This window comes from Moschus berezovskii, chromosome 21 (genome assembly GCF_049115385.1).
Source record: "Moschus berezovskii isolate FMDL1 chromosome 21, NW_MosBer_1.0, whole genome shotgun sequence".
In the NCBI taxonomy this organism is placed as follows: domain Eukaryota; kingdom Metazoa; phylum Chordata; class Mammalia; order Artiodactyla; family Moschidae; genus Moschus; species Moschus berezovskii.
The window spans coordinates 42888541-42909656 of record NC_142480.1 but is presented as its reverse complement, the minus strand read 5'-3'; the positions used below and the strand labels follow the sequence as shown (position 1 = coordinate 42909656).

Here is a 21116-nt window from a genome sequence, read left to right as displayed (position 1 = left end):
TGTTGTGTTAGTTTCTACCACAAAGTGAATCAGCTCTCTCTCTATATTTATCTTCTCCCTCTTAAGCCTCCCTCCCACACTGTCCATCCCACCCCTCTAGGTCATCACAGAGCACTGAGCTGAGCTCCCTGTGTTATACAGCAGCTTCCCACTAGCTAGCTATTTTACACATGGTAGTGTGTAAAGACCAATGCTACTCTCTCAGTTTGTCCCACTATTTTAAAGTCAGCGGATTAGCAACCTTAATCCCCTCTTGCATGTAACATAGCATGTTCACAGGCCCCTGAAAGTAGCATGTGGACATCTTTGGAGGGGCCACTCTTCTGCCTGCTAATCAAATAACAATTCCTTTGTCAAAGGCTTAATTCATATGATCAAAAGCTATGACCTTCAGAAGTATAGTCTTTGTTATTGATTTAACAAAGTTTACTTTGGAGTTCCAAAGCCTGTGATTTGACTTAAAATTTTTTTTTTAATTTAGAAATGTTTCTACCATCCTATAAGTGTTATGAATTGAAAGCTATTACTATTCTCTAACTTTGAGAATAACCTAATGTATATTGGAAAACTTAATGGATCCTGGGAAGCCCATGAAAAGAAGAAAAATCCCTCATTTTTTTTTTTTTGGTCATGCCTTAACATGTGTGATCTTAGTTCTTCAACCAGGATGGCATCGGTGGCCCCTGCAGTGGGAGTGGAGGGTCTTAACCACTGAACCACCAGGGAAGTCCCCCCCGAATCCCTCAATTTTAGTTCTCCAAATTTAATTTTGCTTCATGCATATGGATCACACCACACACTCTGTGTTTGTTACCTGATTTAATTCGCTTAGTGATGTAATACATTTCTGACAATGTTGTTGCTTAGTCGCTCGGTTGTATCTGACTCTTTTGCGAGCCCATGGACTGTAGCCCGCTAGGCTCCTCTGTCTATGGAATTCTTAAGGCAAGAATACTGGAGCGGGATGCCATTTTCTTCTCCAGGGGATCTTCCTGACCCAGGTATCAAACCCAATTCTCCTGCCATTAGCAGGTGGGTTCATTACCCCTGAGCCACCAGGAAAGCCCTTCTATGACAATAAATCTTTATTACATCATTTTAATTTCTGCAGAGTATTCACCTGTCTAGCTGGCTTCCCATTGTTGACGCACCTGGGAACCACGAGAATGCAAGGCTGGTGTCTGGCCCTCGTGGTTCTTTGTGCATAGAGTACCTGCAGCATGCTGCTGGTCCATGGCCTGGGCAGTCAGTTGGTTACTATGAGCAAGGTAGAGCAGGCAGCAGGAAGTGCCAGTTCTGGATCCCAACCCTCATCCTGGGAGAAGGATGACCCTCGGGGAGCTGTTCTGACTTCAGGTGCTGACAGCAGAGGTGTTTGGTTTTTTTTTCACTTTTCCCCCCTGGCACCCTCCAGCACTGCCCAGAGAAATGATTATTTGAGGGAGGTGGGAGGTGGGGAGGTGGGGGAAAGCTGGAATGGTCACAGTGACCTGGAGGTGGCTTAATTGAGTGATGGTGATTCAAGACTCTGAACAGTGGTGCTGAGTGAAGTTAGACAGAGAAGGAGGAATATTGTTTGACATCCCTTATGGGCAGAATCTTGAAAAAGAGGTGATAAGAATGAACTTATTTACAAAACAGACTCACAGACTTAGAGAAGAACCTTCTGGTTGCCAGAGGGAAGGATATGGGGGAGGGGTAGTTAGGGAGTTTGGGATGGACATGTGCATACTGCTATATTTAAAATGCATAACTAACAAGGACCTACGGTACAGCACAGGGAACTCTGCTCAGTGTTATATGGCAGCCTGGACGGGAGGGGAGTTTGGGGGAGAATGGATACATGTATATGTATGGCTGAGTGCATCCCTTTGCTGTTCACCTGAAACTATCACAGCATTGTTAATTGGCTACACACCAATAAAAAATTTAAAAAGTTTTATTTTAAAAAGGCTATGAACGAGGACTTCCCTTGTGGTCCAGTGGCTAAGACTCTGCGCTCCCATGGCAGGGGAGCTCCCAGGTTTGACTGATCCCTGGTCAGGGAAATAGCTCCCTCATGCATAAGACCCGGTACAGCCAAATAAATATTTTTAAAAAGGCTATGAATGGGGGGAGTGACATGGGTCAGGAGGCCAGAGGCATCCATGGCAGGGGCCCATCCCTAGAAGACCTGGGCCACTTGGCAGGTGACAGGTAACCCAGGAGCTGACTCAATGTCTGTCACTCCTGCTTCCCTGGTGGCTATTTCTCTATCAAACACAGCAGGCTTTTCCTTGCATCTGCTGTCACATTGCCCTGTCCTGAAAACCATCACATTCTTCCCCAGCTTCGGCCCCGACTCTTTGCCCACTTACTGTATATTCTTTTGGTCTTTCTGGTGGGGGGAATCCAAGGATTTCTTTAACCCAGCAATCAAATCAGTCATTTAAAATAATAGTATGCCTTGTCCAAGTCTAAAAATAGATCCTTCAGGGTATGGGAAGGCTAACAAGAGGAAGTTGGGCAGAGAACACTGCGAAAGTTTCGGAGCCCAGCTCCCCAGGGCTTGTGTCCACTTTTCTTTCATCCCTCCTCCTCTTGACAAGGGCGGGAGTCAGGGCGCCGTCTGTTTGTCTTGATTCAAGTCAGCCTCCACCTTCCCCCGAGCCCAACTGCCCTTCGCAGGACACAGACTGCATTCACCCTGCCTCACTCCGCCCCAGCCCCGCGCAAATTTTATGAAAGCCGTTTTCACTGGGATTCAACAGGCGCTGTGTGTGTGTGTGGCGTGTGTGAAGGAGAAAATGAATCACTTCGACTTTGGGCGAGGACTGGAGGTGTCGTGTTTGTCCCTTGCAATGACATAAACACACCAGAACTCATTAAAAAGAAAAAAAGAAGATTGAGGGTGGGAAGTGGGGGGGAACCGACTCCAGCCCTTGGGATGATCTGAAAAGTTCAGCACGTTTTCCATACATTAGACCTCAGCGAGCATCGTGTTCTGCCCGCTCGCAACGGACTCCCAGTCCAGGGGAAAGTTTGAGGTTTTACATTTCTGTTTGTGGTGCAGGAAAAGGCTTGTGATCTGAGGGCTTGATTCAGTGAAATTACATCGCCTTCTACACATTCGCTTCACAAGGAGGGCAGGAGTTGGAAGCGACTGTTTTTGAGACGTTAAAGATTTGCTGGCAGAGGGAAAGGGATTTTTTTTTTTCCTCCCTCCCTGCCGGCAGGGGGGAAAAACAGTTCTAACGAGGAGTTACTTTGTAATTTTAACTCCCATTCAAATACTCCCAGCCCTAGAAGCTGCTGTTGAACCCCCAAGACTTCTTGATCAGGACCCAGAGGGACCAGTCACGGCTCTCCCACATCCTCAGAGCCCCCCGACATGAGTTTGCAGAAGAGGGTCTTCCCACGAAAGGAGAATGGTGAGTGGGGCTGAATCACGGGAGGTGGAGATGGAGGGTTTGACTTTTTCTTTTTGACACTTTCCCAGAGGGGTGGAAGCATAGAAAAGCATCGTTGTGGTTATACTGTGTTGTGTGTGTGTGTGTGTGCATGCGTGCGCGTGTGTGGAGTCCCTCCCTATCTGTCTGCGTTGTCCTGGCGGAGGCTGGCTGAGTGCTCACTAGGCTGCTTGTCAGAAGGGTGAAGGGTGGGCTTTATCACAGGACCCCCAAACTGGCTAGGGCAGCCGTTTTCTACCTGCCTTCCCTTCCTGTGTGAGGGGTCCTGTCAACTTTCAGGGGCAAGGGCGTCGATGTCTAAATGTCCAAAGTCGTCTGAGTCCCCACGGCTGTGCTCTGCTTCTCACAGGATGCAGAACAGGAGGGGGCGCTGCTCAGCGTCTGGGGGAGACAGGAGAGCAGGTCTCTGGAGCAGGGATCCCCTCAGAGCCTTCTCGGATCTAAGTGCTGGGAGGGGCGCCAGGTACTCAGGCCAGACTCCCTGCTTTGCTGCAGGTACAGCCTCTGCAATGGATCAGATGGTTTCTTATAACAACCTCCTTCTTTCACTCCGGAAACATAAACAAACAGGCATCAGGGGAAAGGATTTTAACCCCTCAGCCCAGCTTTTAAAGTCAACACTGGCAAAGCTTCAGCTCTGTTGTAACTTTGGCAGAAGAGAATAAACACGTGGTTTTCTTTTTAAAAAGAAAGAGAAGCAAGTCAAAGGCACATTTCTGACTTTTCTAGCTCCAGGAGGAAGATATAGCCGAGAGGCTGGAACCCTTAGATCCATTTGGTTAGGTTCCATTAAAGTGTCTCTGACTTCAGAAGAAAGGCAGTGGAGCATAGGGACCGAGACCCCAGGGCTGCGGGATCTGGCTACTGAGATGGAACCTTAGCTCTGAGATGAATGGGCTAGTTGGTTTGGGGAAAGGTAATTAACCTCTCGGGGCTTCCCTGTTGGCTCAGTGGTAAAGAATCTGCTTGCCAGTACAGGAGACACGGGTTCGATCTCCCTGGTTTGGAAAGATCCCGTGGAAGAGGTCATGACTACCCACTCCAGTATTCTAGCCTGGAGAATCCTATGGACCGAGGAGCCTGGTGGGCTGCAGTCCATGGGGTTGCAAAGAGTTGGACACGACTGAGCGAATAACACTTCATCCCACCACCAACTTTCTTTTTGTCAATCTACAGAGAGTGCAGTTGCTTTCTCAGATACTTGGAATTCATTCTCCACAGATTATTTAGCGCAGTCTCTGCTTCAGGCACTGTGCTGGGCTCTGAGGATCTACTGGGAAACTGGAGATAAAAAGCACACGTACACATCAATATGATGTGGATTCATCGCTATGAGAGGCTCTCACTGGGGAACTGGCCTAGTCTGGTGGTCAGGGTAGGCCTCCCTAAGAAGGCGCCAGTTGAGTTGTGTGTGGAGCTTCGTGAGTTAGGTTGGGTGCAGAGGTAGAGAAGCAATGAGAAATGAACTGTGAGCTTAACACTGCCTCTGTGAGCTTCGTAAACATCTGTCCATCCAGTCTGTTTTCCTCACAGCATCTTTCAAAAATTCATCCTGGTGGAACTTCACTGGTGGTCCAGTGCCTGAGTATCCACCTTGCAATGCGGGGGAAACAGGTTCAATGCCTGGGCTGGGAAGATCCCACATTCCTTGGGGCAACTAAGCCCTCAAGCCACAGCAAAAGATCCTGCATGCTGCAACAAAGACCAAGACAGTCAAATAAAATTTTAAAAAAATTTTAAAAAGCATCCTGGTGACTTGTCAGCACAGGGAAAAAAGAGGTTTTGCTGGTGGGGCCAGGCCTCAAGAGCCCTTCTCTCTGTGTGTCAGCCCATTATCTCTCTTCCCAACATCTGCTGGCCAACCCTGGAGGGTGCCTCTTGGAAATCTCTCTGTAAATACCAGTGCCTCCCTCCCCCTGGGGGCTTTCAGCACAGGTGCTGATTTAGGACCCTGATGGGCATGGACTCACTGGATCTTCCCCTGCATCCCTATGAGGTGATGTGTGCATTAGTCACTCAGTCGTGTCTGACTCTTTGCGACCCCATGGACTGTAGCCCACCAGATTCCTCTGTCCATGGAATTCTCCAGGCAAGAATACTGGAATGGGTTGCCATGCCCTTCTCCAGGGGATCTTCCCGACCCAGGGATCGAACCCAGGTCTCCTATATTGTAGGCCGATTCTTTACAGTCTTGTCTTTATTGTAAGGTGAGCAGAAATGGGGCCTGGGGAACTTATCCAAATGGTGAGCAGCAGGACTGAGGTTTGAACCCAGGCAGCTCTGTTTCATGCTAAAGCGTGAATCTTAGCCTATGGCTGAAAAATAACTACAGCGATCCTTAGACGTATAACAGACCAATTGCCATGCTGATGTTTCTACTTGGCGTTAGGCTTCTCAGTTCCTGTGAAGTTATCGGAACTATCACCATTATGGCCTCAGAAAACCACATCAGAGACACAATTGGTTTCATACCTCCCCCAGTTATCAACTTAGCTTGCTTTCAATTGTGTTCTTTCCAAAATATTATTATCAAAAATGTTCAAACATATAGGAAAGTGGAAAGAATTATAGTCAACAAGCATATACCCACTATTTGATTTTACAAGCAACATTTTTTTGCTTCTTGAAACAGCACCATGTGTCAGGCAGTGAGAACCTTCTTATTGAAATCTTTTTTGAAAATTGATTTTTATTTATTATAACTGTGCTGGGTATTCATTGCTGTGCAGGCTTTTCTCTAGTTGCAGTGAGTGGCGACCTCTAGTCATCTAAGTGTGAGGGCTTCTCATTGTGGTGGCTTCTCTTGTGGAGCATGGGCTTTAGACGCACAGGCTCTCGATTCATAGGCTCGGGAGACACAATTTCAATAGTTGCAGTGATTGGGCTTGGTAGTTGTGGTGCATGGGCTTAGTTGCTCCATGTCATGTGGGATCTTCTTGGACCAAGGATTGAACCCGTGTCTCCTGCATTGGAGGTGGGTTCTTTTTTTTTTTTAATTATTTGTTTTTAATGGAAGGATAATTGCTTTATAGTATTATGTTGGCTTCTGCCAAACATCAACATGATATACGTATGGTATACGTATGTCCCGTCCCTCTTGAACCTCCCTTCCACCTCCTTCCCCATCCCACACCTCTAGGTTGTTACAGAGCCCCCGTTTGAGTTCTCTGAGTCATACAGCAAATTCACACTGGCTCTCTATTTTACATATGGTAATGTATGTTTCCACGAGAGTCCCTTGGACAGAAAGGAGGTCCAACCAGTCCATCTTAAAGGAGATCTATCCTGAGTACTCATTGGAAGGATTGATGCTGAAGCTGAAACTAATACTTTGGCCACCTGATGGGAAGAACTGACTCATTTGAAAAGACCCTGATACTGGGAACGATTGAAGGTGGGAGGAGAAGGGGACGATGGAGGATGAGATGGTTGGATGGCATCACCAACTCAATGGACGTGAGTTTGAGTAGGCTCCAGGAGTTGGTGATGGACAGGGAAGCCTGGCGTGCTGCAGTCCATGGACTGAACTGAACTGAACTGAGTGTATGTTTCCATTTTACTCTCCATATATCCCACTCTCTCCTTCCTCCACCACCCCTGCCCCACCTCGTGTCCCTAAGTCTATTCTCTGCGTCTGTGTCTCCATTGCTGCTGGCAGATGGATTCTTTACCACTGAGCCACCAGGGAAGCCCTTAAAAGGTTTATAATAACACATTTTACAAAGGAGACAGTTGAAGCTCAGAAGGGGGCGTGGCTTATCCCAGGTTGCGCAGCCAGTCAGCAACAACTTGAGAATAAGAGTTCAGGCCACTGATCTCCTGGACCATACCTGCCATACCCTTCCTGTGACTGGAGGGTGCATATGCATACCTGGGCATGCAGTTGGTTATATTTGCCTGTCTCTCTCTCTATTATATCTGACCTATGCATATCTCTCTATGCATCTGACCACAGAGATCCCTCTCTTCCTCCTGCCTTTTTTTCCTGTTTTTTTTTTTTTTTCTCTTCTCATTCCTTCCTCCAACAGCTATTTAACATCCAGGGACTGTGCAGGGCTACAGAGAGAGAGAAGACACAGTCCCTGGCATCAGGGATCTCACAGTAAATGGATGATGAGAGAGCTTTGAGATGACAGAAGAGCAGCCCCTAATTCCATCGGTGAATTGGGATGGAGTGTCATGGAAGACTTCCTGGAGGAGGTGGCTCTGAGCCTAACATGACAGCCGGCTGGGAAGCAGGGGCTCTGTGAGTTAGAAAAGGGCAGCGTATGCATGTGCTGAGGTGCGGAAGTGGGAGAAAGCACGAAGCCTCCGGAGGAGTTTCAAGCCTGGGGGAGATGAGCCTGTGACCTCGGGCGGGAATTGAACATTTTTACTTATTGAGTCAGTCATGTCATGACAATAACAAATTAAGAAAAGAAAGCAGGGATTTCTTCATCTTTAAAAACGTTGCTTTCTGAATCAAGTCAGGAAGCGGCTTTCCTGTGATAACTTTGTGGGCAGGAGGACTGCAGGAGGGGGCCTGGCTGTTCCCTCCCAACCCTGGCTCACCCCTCGTCCTGTGTGAACACATACTGAACAGAGTCAGGCCCCAGGCTCGGAGAGCTCCAGCATCCTGTAAGAGCCAGAAAAGATGAGGGACTCGACTAGCTCTCCACCCTTATAAGAGGCAAGACCCCAGACTGAACACGTGGTTCTGCCTAAATCTTGCGGAATGGAAACATCCCCCACCTCCATCCTGTCCTGGGTGTATCAGTCATTCATGAAAACCTGGCCTTTTCTTGCGGCCGGGTGGAGGGCAAGCAAGCACACCGTGTGCAAACCTTCCTGATCAGGGCCTTGAAAAAGCACCACCCAAACACCAACCTTTCCCTCTCTCTTTGGTGCTTAACCCTTTCTCAGCCTCCAACCCCTGTGCCTGGGCTGCCGGGCTGGGTCGGAATTTCCAGATTGCTCAACTCCGCCTGGTTTATTTATTCAGTGTTTATTCCAAGGGCCAGAATGGCCTGGACTTTGTTGTCAGATAACCTTGGGCTCAAATGCTGGCTCCGTGCCTTGGGAAAGCCTGTTACCAGCTGGTGCCTTCTCTTTCTCCCTTCCTTATTCAGAAAATAGGAATAACGAATAGCACCAACCCTATACGTTAATTGTGGAGATGGATGCTGTGTTGACAGTACTTAGTAGAGTGGCTCAGAGCAAGTGCTTCGCGAATGACAGTTGTTGCTGTTACTATTATTTTTGGCCGCACCACACAGCATGTAGGATCTTAGTTCCCTGAACAGGGATCGAACTTGTGCCCCTGCAGTGGAAGCTGAGTCATAACCACTGGACTGCCAGGGAAGTCCCAGCTGTTACTGTTATCAACCAGTCAACCTTCTGTACCTCCAAGTGTTCTTCATCATGTAGCTGTGAATTCAACCAAGTGACTCTGCTTGTCCAATCCAAAGGGCCACTGATGCTCTCAGAAGTAAATTCTCTTCTCTCGGAGAGAACTTGCTCACTCTTTTCTCATCTGTGGCCTTGAGAAACTAGGAGAGAGGGTCGAATAGGTTAAGTTCCATCTAAACCTGAGCATAGTCACCTATATTAGATTAAGAAAATGTCTTCCAGAACTCCCTGTAAACTCTAAAATACAAACAAATGTAGATGCTCATTACATGGCATTAGTCATGTAATTTATTTATTTATTCATTCAGTTTGGGGTTCAAGTGTTTACTGAGCTCTTCTGGGCCAGCCGTGCCCTAGGGCTGCAGACCCCGCAGTGAACAAATCTGATGAATTCCTCCTGTCTGGGGTGTTTGCACTCTAAACGGGACATAGAGACACAAACCACAGACCAAATAGACTACAGGACACCTTCAGATGGTGACAAGCTCTATGAAGAAAGTAAAGGAGATACACCACATCTTTTTTATCCATTCCTCTGTCGATGGACATCTAGGTTGCTTCCATGTCCTGGCTATTGTAAACAGTGCAGCAGTGAACACTGAGGTGCAAGTGTCTTTCTGAATTATGGTTTTCTCTGGGTTTATGCCCACAAGTGGGATTGGTAGGTCATATGGTAGCTCTGTTTTTAGTTTTTTGAGGGATCTCTGTGCTGTTCTCCAGAGTGGCTGTACCATCTTACATTCTCATCAACACTGTAGGACAGTTCCCTTTTCTCCACGCCCTCTCCAGCGTTTATTGTTTGTAGATTTTTTTTTAATGATGGCCATTCTGATGGGAGTGAGGTGACAGCTCATTGAAGTTTTGATTGTATTCTCTAATAATTAGTGATGTTGAGCATCTCTTCCTGTGTTTGTTGGCCCTCCTGGTGGGAGGTTTTAATTCCATTTGGCAGCTGAGTGAACCAAGGCTGAGATGTGACCGACATCCCCCAGTAGGAGCTGGCCAAGCTTGGTGTGGGGCTCTCCAGCTGCATACTCCCAACTTTCTTCAGGCACGAGCTCACCTTTGGGGAGTGTCGGAAGCAGAGGGGAGGTTCTCCTTTTCCTGAAAGAGTCCCGGGTGGCACGAATGTGCTGTCATCTCCACCAGGAGAGAAACCGCACTGTCAGTGAAGGTCTGGGCTGGAATGAATTCACTTGCTGAGTGAGCAGGTGGGTGTCATCTGAAGATGGAGAAGCAGGACCTGGATTCAGACCCAAGGACAAGGTGTGGGAGGGAGGCTGTAGGGCCCGCAGAGGCTGTGGGGTCTGGAAGGGCCAGGCTGGCCTCCTGGGCTGCCAGATCACCCCCAGCCTTTCTCTGCCAGTGAAGCAGCCTTGGTGGTCTACCCCCGGGCTTGAGCCCTTACTGTATCGCAGGCGTGAGCAGAGCAGGCGACACTGACCAAGGTTCCCCGCACTTTATACAGTTTAATTAATGTTTGGCTGTGCTGGGTCTTCATTGCTGCACAGGCTTTCTCCAGTTATGACGAGCAGGGGCTCCCCTCTAGCTGTGGTGCGCAGGCTTCTCATTGCGGTAGCTTCTCTTGCTGTGGAGTGCAGGCTGTGCAGCACACGGGCTTCAGTAGTTACTGCTCCCAGACTCTAGAGCACAGGCTCAGCAGCTGTAGTGCTTAGTTGCTCTGTGGCATGGGAGATCTTCCCAACCCAGGGATCAAACCAGCGTCTCCTGCATTGCAGGCAGATTCTTTACCACTGAGCCACCAGGGAAGCCCTGCACTTGAGAAGTTACTCCACTGCACCCCAGACTCAGCCCTGCCGTGTGGAACTGCCTCCCACACCCGTTGACAAAGGCAGCTTTATCCCCAAAGCACCTCCCTTGTGACCATGGGCCCCTGTCCCAGCGATGGCCAGATTTTCAAAGCCTTGCATGGCATTCCAGGGGCTTCCCACAGATTGCACCTACACCCTCATTAAAGCCCCCAGCCAGCCCCGAAACATTTGGTGGTGAGAGTCAGAAAGCATTCCGTTTGTTAGAAGAGAGGGTCACACAAAAGTCCCAGCCTGGTCCATACAAACAGCTCACAGAGGCCATGCTTAGGACAAAAGTGTGGGATGGTCTTTAAGGGGCAGATGGGTTAAATGTCACCCTTAGATCAGGCTCTCCAGGGGGACATGTGGGGGAAAAGCACTCTGCCCACGTGATGAGAATCCTGATAGGACACACAGAAGTGCCTTGTCCCCTGATGCTGTGGTTCTCAACTTGCTCTACATAAGTGAAGTCCTTGGTTGTTGAACTTGTGCCTGTGTGCTCAGTCATGTCCGACTGTTTGCGACCCCATGGACTGCAACCTGCCAGGCTCCTCTGTCTATGGGATTCTCCAGGCAAGAATACTGGAGTGGTTTGCCATTTCCTTCTCCAGGGGATTTTCCCAATCCAGGGATCCAGCTTGTGTCTACTGCATTGGCAGATGGATTCTTTACCACTGAGCCATCTGGGAAACTCCCTTGAACTTGAGCAGGCACCAGATGATCCTGGAGGGCTTATAAAAACGGAGTGCCAGGCCAGGCCCCATGCTCAGAGATTCTGATTCTGGAGGACTAGGTGCAGTTTAAGAATTGGTATTTCTAGAAGAATCTTCCATGGGTTCAAACTTGTTATGTAACTTATTTTTTCCATTGTCTTCCCAGAGGCATCCCTATTGATGCCCACAACTGGCTTGGGGATCAGACAGGCTCCCAAAAGCAAGTTTCTTTCTCTCTCTCTCTTTTTTTAAAACGTGTATTTGGCTGTACCACGTCTTAGGGCCTCCCAGGCAGTGCTAGTGGTAAAGAACCTGCCTGCTAATGCAGGAGACACAAGAGACATGGGTTTGATCCCTGGGTCGGGAAGAATTCCGTGGACAGAGGAACATGGCAGTCTGCAGCCCATGGAATCGCAAACAGTCGGACACAATCGAAGCGACTTAGCATGCACGCATGCACCACATCTTCATTGTGCCATGCAAACTCTTAGTTGTGGCATGTGGGATCTAGTTTCCCAAGCAGGGATTGAATCTAGACCCCTGCAGTGGGAGCATGGAGTCTTATCCTCTAGACCACCAGGAAAGTCCCAATATGATGCCATGAAGATAGCCAGGGCTTTGGGGTTGGGTGGATCTTGATTAGACACCTGGCTTGACATCTTGCTAGCTACATGGCCTCTGGGAAGTCACTGGATTTTGCTGAACCAGTAATGGGCTATGACCCTGGGTGCCCAGGTTTGGCACTTAGTAGGTGCTCAATGAATTTCTATGCAGTGACTTTTCACCTGTAAAATAGTGATATTGAAAGATCCATGGCAGGATGGTATGAGCTGACCTTATGCCAGGCTCTCTGAGACACTGGGTCATGTTCATGACCTTCCTGCCCTCCCAGCCACTTCTGGGTTATCCAGGGAAGGCAGTGGTCACCTGGGACCACAAGGAGGAGCCTCGCCAGGTTCTGGGCTTCTGGGCGGCACTGGTCTCCTGCGTGTTCTGTGCCAGCCCAGCAGATGGTGGACTTTGTTCTGAGTCCGAGCTTCCCAGCGCTGGCAGCCCGGCCCTTTTGGACCAAGCCTCTTCCCACGGAGAAGTCAGATGGCTCAGGTCGGGAGTCTCCAAGCTGGCCAATGACAGGTTGGCCACATTCGCCCAGAGTCACCTGTCCCGAGCAGGTGCTGAGAACAGTGTCAGATCTGAGGATCTGATTCAGAGAGCAGCCTCTGGGTGAAAAGGAGCGTCCATTTCTCGTTTCTTGCTGCCTCTGACCCCAGCCTGGGCCCTGGCTCTCCCAGGATAAATGATGCTGTGGTCCCGGCTGGGCAGTTGGAGAGGGAAGCCAAGGAGGGCGCAGCCCCAGGGGCTGTGAGCAGAGAGGTAGGTGGGCCCGCGAGAGAAAGTGTCCCTCGAGCAGCAGTTCTGACCAGGAGGCGGTTCACAGAGGCAGGAGGCTGGCTTCTCTGACCTGCATGGGGGTGGGGCATGGTTGCTGGATCTTGGTTTCCTATTTGGCAGCTGTGCTGGGGATGGGCAGGAGCAGAGGCCGGTCACTGGGGTGGGACTCGTGGACCACGTTTGCAGAGTGAGGGGAGGAGGAAGCCATCTGGGCGGTCAGATGTGTCGCGGGCAGTCGTTTGTCCTCACTGGCAGTCGTTTGCAGCCCTGGGAGCTACTGGTTCGGGGATTTCTACCTTAACAGCCAAGACCTCATCTTGGGGCTGGACATGTGCAAGGAGGCAGGAGGAGTGGTGGAGAGGAGGGGGTGGAGGCAGCCCAAAGGAGACGTCCCCTGCTGCCTGCCAAGCTTCCTTTCCCCGAGGTGGGCACGGTGCGGACAGCTCTGACACTGGCCTTGGGAAGGCTGTTAGTCACTGCACTTGCTCCAGATGAGGGTCCACTTGCTTTGGACTAATTCTGTGTGGTTTCACTCACACAGTTGGGTTGGTGCTTGTTGGCTGATAAATGAATGTGCTTACTCTCTGTTGTCAAAGGACTCAGCAGATTTCTTGCTCCCTGTGGACACAAGGAAACATCCACTTACTTCTCATGCCAGGTGCAATCCTGCCATTTTTGGCTGAGCCCCTTGAAGGCTGCACCTTTGTCCCAAGAGCTCAGCGCCAAGCCTTCCCCATTTCCCCAAGCAGCCGTTGGTCCAGGTTGCTGAGAAGGACAGGATGGCTCCATTCCTTTCCTCTCTTCCATTCGCTCTCCTTTTAAAAGTGATTTATTTATTTTTGGTTGTACTGGGTCTTCGTTGCTATGTGAAGGCTTTCTCTAGTTGAGGCAAGTGGGGGCTAATCTTTAGTAGTGATGCACAGGCTTCTCCTTGTGATGGCTTCTCTTGTTGCAGAGCACGGGCTCTAGGGCTCAGGCTCAGTAGTTGTGGCGCACTGGTTTAGTTGCCCCATGGCATGTGGAATCTTCTGGGACCAGGGAATGAACCCTTTTCCCCGCATTGGCAGGCAGATTCTTAACCATTTGACCACGAGGGAAGTCCTTTCTGTTCTCTTTTATGTCCCCAAGTGGCAGTCAACTTGTATGACCACAGTTGAGGGCACCTCCTGTATTCCAAACATGATGAAGTCGTGAGCTATCAGGGTGGGCCAGCCCCCGCCTCAAAGCCAGAGATATTCATTTACCCACCCCCACTGGTGTTTATTATGGTTTCCAGTGGACGGAAAGAAGAACCCTGGCTAGGAAAATGGCATCCAGGTGGTGCTGGTTGACGGGAGGCCCAGGCAGGTGCTGAACCACACCAGCTTCAGGAACGCCATCCTGCAGGGCATCCCTTGGCAGCTCTTCAGTTACGTGGTGACCATCCCCGACAAGTGAGTCTGGCCAAGGCCCCCTCCCTGTCCCTGGGGCCTGCATCTCAGTCCAGGCTGAGGAAGCTTAGAGAAACTTCATGTACTGCCAATGGCTTCCCAGGTGGCTCGGCAGGTAAAGAATCCGGCTGCCAATGCAGGAGACGCTGGTTCAGTCCCTGGGTTGGGAAAACTCCCTGGAGAAGGAAATGGCAACCTACTCCAGTATTCTTTCCTGGAGAATCCCATGGACAGAGGAGCCTAGCGGGCTACAGTCCATGGGATCGCAAAGAGTCGAACATGACTTGGCAACTAAATCACCACCATAAAAATTCATTTGTAAACAATTAGAAGCAGAATCATTCAGACTGAAGGCAGGCCAGAAGTTTGAGACCTGCCTTCTTGCCGAACTCCCATTCCTCTTTCTGGGCCCCAATGGGGGGCCCCCAGGGTTTGGAGGTGAAGAGGAGAGGGTGCACTTTGAAATGAAATCCTCTCACCAGCAGGATCAGATCTTCATTCCTTGACCATGGCTGCACACTTCCCTGAATTGGCCGTCTGGCCCTTCCCCACTGCTCACAACCCCAGACTCAGGTGTCACCCAGAAATCTGCTCTGATCTGAATATGGAGGGTCTTTTACAGCTCTGTGACTTTGCATGTTGTTCCATCTGCTGGAGATGCTCACTCCCAATCTCCTTTCTTTCCACATGTGGAAAACCCTCATTCAGCTTTCAAGCCTCAGCTCATGGGCTGATTCCTTGGTGATACCACACATAAAGTTACTTCAGACTGTGGCACTTGATTCAAACCTTTATTATCAAACTTCCTGCACCAAGAATATTACCCAGATACACATCTATCTTCTCCAGCTGGCTGGAAAGGACCATGTCTTCATCCTTTACATCATCATTGCCTGGCACACAATGAATCTCAGGAAATAGTTGTTGCAGAAATGAATGAACAATATCCACACGTCTGTTCTTTGCGCCTTCATCTTTATTCCTGCCCTGGAAATAGGTTCACCCATTTTTCTAGCTTCCACATATATGCATTAATATACGATATCTGTTGCCCTCTTTCTGACAAGTGAAGTATCCATATTTCTACCAATGACCCAATTTCATTCCTGTAGAAAGCGCATGTGTGGACACAGGGCCGGGGTGGGGGAGGTGGAGGTGTGGGTAGGATGAATTGGGAGATTGAGTTTGACAAGTATACACTACCATGTTTAAAATAGATAGCTAGTGGGAAGCTGCTCTATAGCACAGGGAGGGGTGTGTGTGTATACATATGACTGATTCAATTTGCTATACAGCAGAAACTAACACAACACTGTAAGGCAACCATATCCCAATTAAAAAAATCATAAAAGATAAAAATTGAACGAACATTATCAAGATAACTACAACCTTAACTCTGACAATAGCACCTTATTATGTGCATTGTTCGTTTGGGCTGGCAACCCATTTTAATATAGAAGATGTTTGTGATGCTAAGACCCAAATCAGTGTGAATAACAACATGATCGTATATGCAGGGAGGAAAATACCCCATGTGGCAAGATAAACTAAGAACTTGGAGTTTGGTTAGGAAGGCAGCCCGAAATGAGGAATTTACTTCAAGTTCTTCTTTTGGATCCCAGTTTAAGTAAGAACAAATCTATGTTGGTGTTGTAAGCTCAGCAAGTTGTGGCAGAAAGATGGAGAGGTGTGCATGAAAGAGTGTAGAACAGATAGGGTGTTGGGGTGGCTTGTGGGGGAGGGAGCAGGGTGCCTGGGAGGGAGGGCGGAGCCCACTGGGAGCTGCTGTGTTGGCCACACTTGGAGATGCTGGAGGAGAGTGTGTGCATTGGGTGGGAGCAACTGCTAAGGCTGCTGGTGGCTCTGTGCAGTGCCCCAGACACTGGGGACCACCCAGGGGGATCCCACCGGTCCTGCTTCTGGCTGAGACTAGGCATGCACATCTGGGCTAGAAATGCTTGTGGGTCGACAGCTGCAACAGTGAGGACAAGGCTGCCCTGCCTGGTCGATGGAAGGTGCCTCCACCATCCTGCCCCCAGACACTCTCCAGATGATGCACAAGCTCTCCTCCCTGCTGATCCTAGCAGCTCTCATCTGATGAGAGTCAGCCTGAGCCCCTTCCTCAGGCTCCTGTCTGCATGTGAAAAAGCAATCTGAGCAGGAATTTCAGTGTCTGTGAAAGTGTTAGTCGCTCAGTCACGTCTGACTCTTTGTGACCCCATGAACTGTAGCCAGGCTCCTCTGTTCATGGGATTCTCCAGGCAAGAATACTGGAGCGGGTTGCTGTGGCCTCCTCCAGGGGATCTTCCCGACCCAGGGATTGAACTCGCATCTCTTATGTCTCCTGCATTGGCAGGCAGGTTCTTTACCACTAGCATCACCTGGGAAGCCAAGGTGCATAGCAGAGGGACTCAGTCATACATATACATGTATCCATTCTTCCCCAAACTCCCCTTCCATCCAGGCCACCACATAACATTGAGCAGAGTTCCCTGTGCTATATAGTAGGTCCTTGTTAGTTATCCATTTAATTATAGCAGTGTATCACATCATTGTTAATCAACTATACTCCAATATAAAATAAAAGTTGAAAAAAAGCAAACAGTAAAAGTATCTGTGTATCTTGAGAGAAATCCAGAATAATATGAAAGAGATGATACATTATCTCTTAGCAAAACCCAAACCCCAACCAATCGCTGTATACATACATATTTGGGCCACAAAAGGAGGCTAACTTTAAGTTAATCTCAATCATTGACTATTCTCAACAGGATTTTGAAATAATATCAATACAAGTGATAAAAATAATTTTGAAAGAGATAATACATAATGTCCCCCAAACCTCTAAATGGAGAGGTTGGTATCAGGAGGAAGTGAGAGGTTTCCCTGAACGTGTAGGAAGAGGCATCAGATAGTATCTTTCTTGGAATGGATGAAGAGAGAACATCTACGCTCAAGCATCACTTTCAAAAATTCTTTATGGAGCTGTCAATAATACAAAAATAGAACGTAAAGCCTCTGATTCATTAAGGACAGGAAAGAGTGAACGGGTTGCCTGAAAAGCAAGAAAAGGAGACAGTAAGAAGCTACAGAAAGACCAAACCAAAACAGATCGGAAGGAAGATGTCTCAATTAAGATATAAGATACAAGGTTGTCCATTAAATGTGTATAAGATATATACAGCATAGTATCAAATACAAGGTTTATATTTCAAAAGGAAGTCTCCCAGATTCAGCTTGAAAAGGGGAAATTAAAGTTTTGAAAGAGGGCTTCCCTGGTGGTCCAGTGATTAAGAATACAACTTGCAGTGCAAGGGACATGGGTTCTATCCCTAGTCTTTGTTGCACAGAGCAACCACTGAGCCTGTGCTCTAGAGCCTGGGAACTGCACCTTCGGAGCCCATGTGCCCCATGTGCCCTAGAACCTGTACTCCACACAAGAGAAGCCACCGCAACTTGAGAGTAGCCCCCGATCGCTGCAACCAGAAAAAGCCCAAGTGCAGCAATGAAGACCCAGTGCAGCCAAAAAGAAATAAACAGAAATGGTAAAACCTTGCATTTAAAAAAAAGGAAAGAAATTCTCTCTCTCACTCCAAATTATACCCCACTTGTACGAGATACATTTAAAATGAAATCATACGAGGTTAAAAATAAAGTGATGGGTGAAAACCATGCAAATGCAGATTAAAAGAAAGTGGGGTAACAATATTAATTCTGTCAGACAAAAGCTGAGGCAACTGTTACAAGAAATTTTCACAAAATGATAAAAGGAAAGTGCACCGTGGAGATATAAAAATTGAGAACTTTATGGTGTACTCTTCTATCATTTTGTAAAAATTTCTTCTAATAAAGACACTGAAATATGTAAAGCGAAATTTTCGGAAATGTCTTACAGATATGGTACCAAATTTCAATGAACACCACTCTAAGCTTTTCCAGATTAGACCATAATATAATTAGTTGATGACTTATAAGATGGAATATATACATATTTTAATATCACATTTGAGTATATCCATATCTGAAACTCCAAACAGGATAGTCATTCTTTTCAAATGGGCACTGAACATTTAAAACATTTAGCTACCTCACATTCTGACTCACAAAATAAGCCTCAATAAATTCCAACAAATGAAAAGTGTCCAGGACACATCCTGTGGCCACGATGCAATGAAACTGGAATTTTCTAATAAAAAAATTACAAGGACAACAAGGTTAAATCTTGGAAATTTAACCACAAGAAACTAACAATAACAACAACAGTCTTCTAAAAATCTGGGTTTAAATTGGAAATCAAAGCTGCAGTTACAGGCCATTTCTAAAATAACAACAATTAGATCATCATGTTTTAAAATCCATGGGTTGTGGCCAAAGGGTCATTCAGAGGAAAATTTCTAGCTTTTTATAATAACGGTGATGCTGACAGTGGTGGCTATAGTAACTGTACTAGCCAACAAATTGTGCTAAGGGATTCACATCTGGTGTTTCAGTTTATTATATGTCCCAAAACTGCTGCAAGGTGGCTCCTGCAGTCATCCCCATCTTCCAGATAATGAGACTGGAGTCACAGAAAAGTTCAGTAGATTTTCCAAGTCACTCATTTAGTAAATAATCGGACAGAGGTTTAAAGTCAGATCTAGTCGGGCTCAAAGCTAAGGAGGTAACCACTGCATGATATGCTGTTATTTCTAAACTAGAAAGAATGGATTTGAGGGACCTAAATACTACACTCTAGAAGGAGGACACAAGGACAAAATGAAAATCAGAAAATCAAGAAGGGAAAAGGAGTAAAACCAAAGCAGAAGTAAATACATTAGAAAGTAAACTGAAAAGAATAGATGTTTTTACTAATTCAAGTCCTTTGAGAGGACCAGTAGACTAGCTCTTTTCAATCAAGTGTGTAAAATAGGAGGGACCAGAGGACCAAGTGAAATGCACGTCAGTGGTCTCTGTATAGTCCAGAGAAAAGGTTTAAATTGTGAAATTGTAAAAGACATCTCTATACTAATAAATTTGAAAATCGTGATGAAAGGTCATCCATCTTATCAACAATGTAAATGAACAAAACTGACTAAGGAAACTATTTTTTAAAAAACTGAATAGATCAGGGGACTTCCTGGGTGGTTCAGTAGTTAAGACTCTGCGCTAATGATACAGGGGAGACAGGTTCCATCCCTGGTCAAGGAACTAAGATCTCACATGCTGCACATGGTCTGGCCTAAAACATAAAATAAAAATTAAGTTTCTTTAAAAAAAATTAAATAGACAATAACTAAGGAAACCATGGAAAGTTTCAAAGAACCACCTCAAACGTGATGATAGGACCAAGAGATCTTCTGGAAAACTACTTCAAACTTTTACTGAGTATATTTTAAATCGTGTTGTGTGTGTGTTAGTCGCTCAGTCATGTCCAACTCTTTGTGATTCCGTGAACTGTAGCCCACCAGGCTCCTCTGTCCATGGGATTCTCCAGGCAAGACTACTGGAGTGGGTTGTCATTCCCTTCTACAGGGGATCTCCCTGACCCAGAGATCAAGCCTGGGTCTCCTGCTTTGCAGACGGTTTATTCACCCTCTGAGCTACAAAAGAAGCCCTATTTCAAATTAGTAAACAATTTCAGACCCAGGCCTTCAGCAGTGACAGCACAGAGTCCTAACCACTGGACCTCCAGGGAATTCCCCCAGTTCCTTTATAAATAATAAAGCAGAAAGTGAGATGAAGGGTCATTTCTTTTTGCTTTGTTTGCTTTTTCTTTAAGGAGTTTCGATTAATTTTTGGCGGTGCTGGGTCTTCGTTGCTGCTTGAAGGCTTTCTCAAGTTGCGGTGAGCAGGGACTGCTCTTCGTTGCGGTGTGCCAGCTTCTCGTTGCTGTGGCCTCTCGTCTCAGAGCATGGACTCTAGGCACTCAGGCCTCAGTAGTTGCAACACTGGGGCTCAGTAGTTGTGGCACATGGGCTTAGTTGCTCCAAGGCACGTGGGATCTTCCCAAGCCAGCGATCAAACCTGTGTCCCCTCATTGGCAGGCAAATTCTTACGCACTGTGCCTCTAGAGAAGTCCACCATTTATTTTTGTGAGCATAGATATAACGATCCTAAACAAAATATTAGCAAACTAAATTCAGTTCTCTATGAGAAGAATTGGGATCCAGAAAGATCACAATATTAGGGGCTCAGTCTTAAAAAAGCCAGTGATATGTTTCTTCACACTGAGAACTCAGAAGAATGATACACAACATGGCTGAGGAACTGAAAAAGCATTTAACAAGCAACACCATTCTTGGAGAAAATACTTCCCAAATTGCAATTCATAATTTGGACAATTTTTTTAATATAATAAAAATAATTTTATCTCAGTATAGCCATCAATATTCTACTCAACTGTGAAAGGCTAGAGAATTTCAGTTAACATCTAGAAAAAGACATGGAACTCCTCTATTGTTACCATTATTTATTAAAGTCCTGAAAACTTTAGTCAGTAGAATTAGAAAATAAAATGAAATAAGTGGTAAAAATATTATAAGATGAAGCAAATTTTTTAATATTCAGATATCAGACAATTGGAAACACAGCGGGGACTGTTGAATAGCTTCTGGATAGGAGAGATCTGTAAGATTGCTGGTTATGAAATAAATGTGCAAAAGTAATAACTTACAGATAAGTCATGAACAACTAGAAAAATATTTTAATAATGGTCTTTTTAAAATAGAAAGGAAAGTGCAGAGGGATAAATGTTATTAGAGATATTTAAACTCTATATGATGAAGAACATAAAATTTGACTGAAGGTCTGAGAAAAAAAGCTGAGCAACTATAAAAACAAAGCAAAAGTTTATAAAATGTTCCTGGATGGGCAGATGCATCTATAAATCTCAGTAAAAATGTCAACCAGATATTTTCACATCTGAGAAAATTATTATTCAAGTTAATCAGAACT

The 21116-nt window shown here is 46.8% G+C and overlaps 1 protein-coding gene across 2 annotated transcripts in view; it reads left to right on the top strand.

Annotated features, from left to right (window-relative positions):
* The first annotated feature begins 3052 nt into the window (after positions 1-3052).
* The window catches only part of IL16 (interleukin 16), a 108946-nt gene continuing 90882 nt past the window's right edge, over positions 3053-21116 (top strand). The window contains exon 1 of one of the 2 annotated variants that reach the window (XM_055417957.2): positions 3053-3410. In XM_055417957.2, coding sequence (XP_055273932.2) covers positions 3371-3410 — 40 coding nt within the window. In that variant the 5' untranslated portion in view covers positions 3053-3370. The remainder of the gene's footprint in view (positions 3411-21116) is intronic. The other variant, XM_055417958.2, reaches the window with a different exon arrangement.